Genomic DNA, 269 nt, shown 5'->3' with positions numbered 1-269 from the left:
ACGACAGGAGAAGAAAGAGGAGGAACAGGGGAACAGCTAATAAAGAGGAGGAGAGAAGAGGAAAGGAGTTTAGTCGAACTCAGAATTAATGGATTTGAAAGTTTTTTTTTTGGGGGGGGGAGGGGGCGGTGTTCCCTAATTGATCTTTTCCATCAAGGAAGATTGATGACTGAAATTTGCTTCGAGAACTTTTTAATTGACCAATATTAGGATTTCGAGAATGAGAGTAGAAGGTACTAATTCTGTGTATGTTGAGTACGAATTAAACG

The 269-nt window shown here is 39.8% G+C and overlaps 1 protein-coding gene across 1 annotated transcript in view; it reads left to right on the top strand.

Moving 5' to 3' along the window:
- The first annotated feature begins 220 nt into the window (after positions 1–220).
- The window catches only part of LOC119588801, a 3,137-nt gene continuing 3,088 nt past the window's right edge, over positions 221–269 (top strand). The window contains 1 exon segment of the mRNA XM_037937449.1: positions 221–255. Coding sequence (XP_037793377.1) covers positions 221–255 — 35 coding nt within the window.

This window comes from Penaeus monodon, chromosome 24 (genome assembly GCF_015228065.2).
Source record: "Penaeus monodon isolate SGIC_2016 chromosome 24, NSTDA_Pmon_1, whole genome shotgun sequence".
Lineage (NCBI taxonomy): Eukaryota > Metazoa > Arthropoda > Malacostraca > Decapoda > Penaeidae > Penaeus > Penaeus monodon.
Note: the sequence above shows the minus strand (reverse complement) of the source record. Positions and strands in the feature narration are given on the sequence as shown.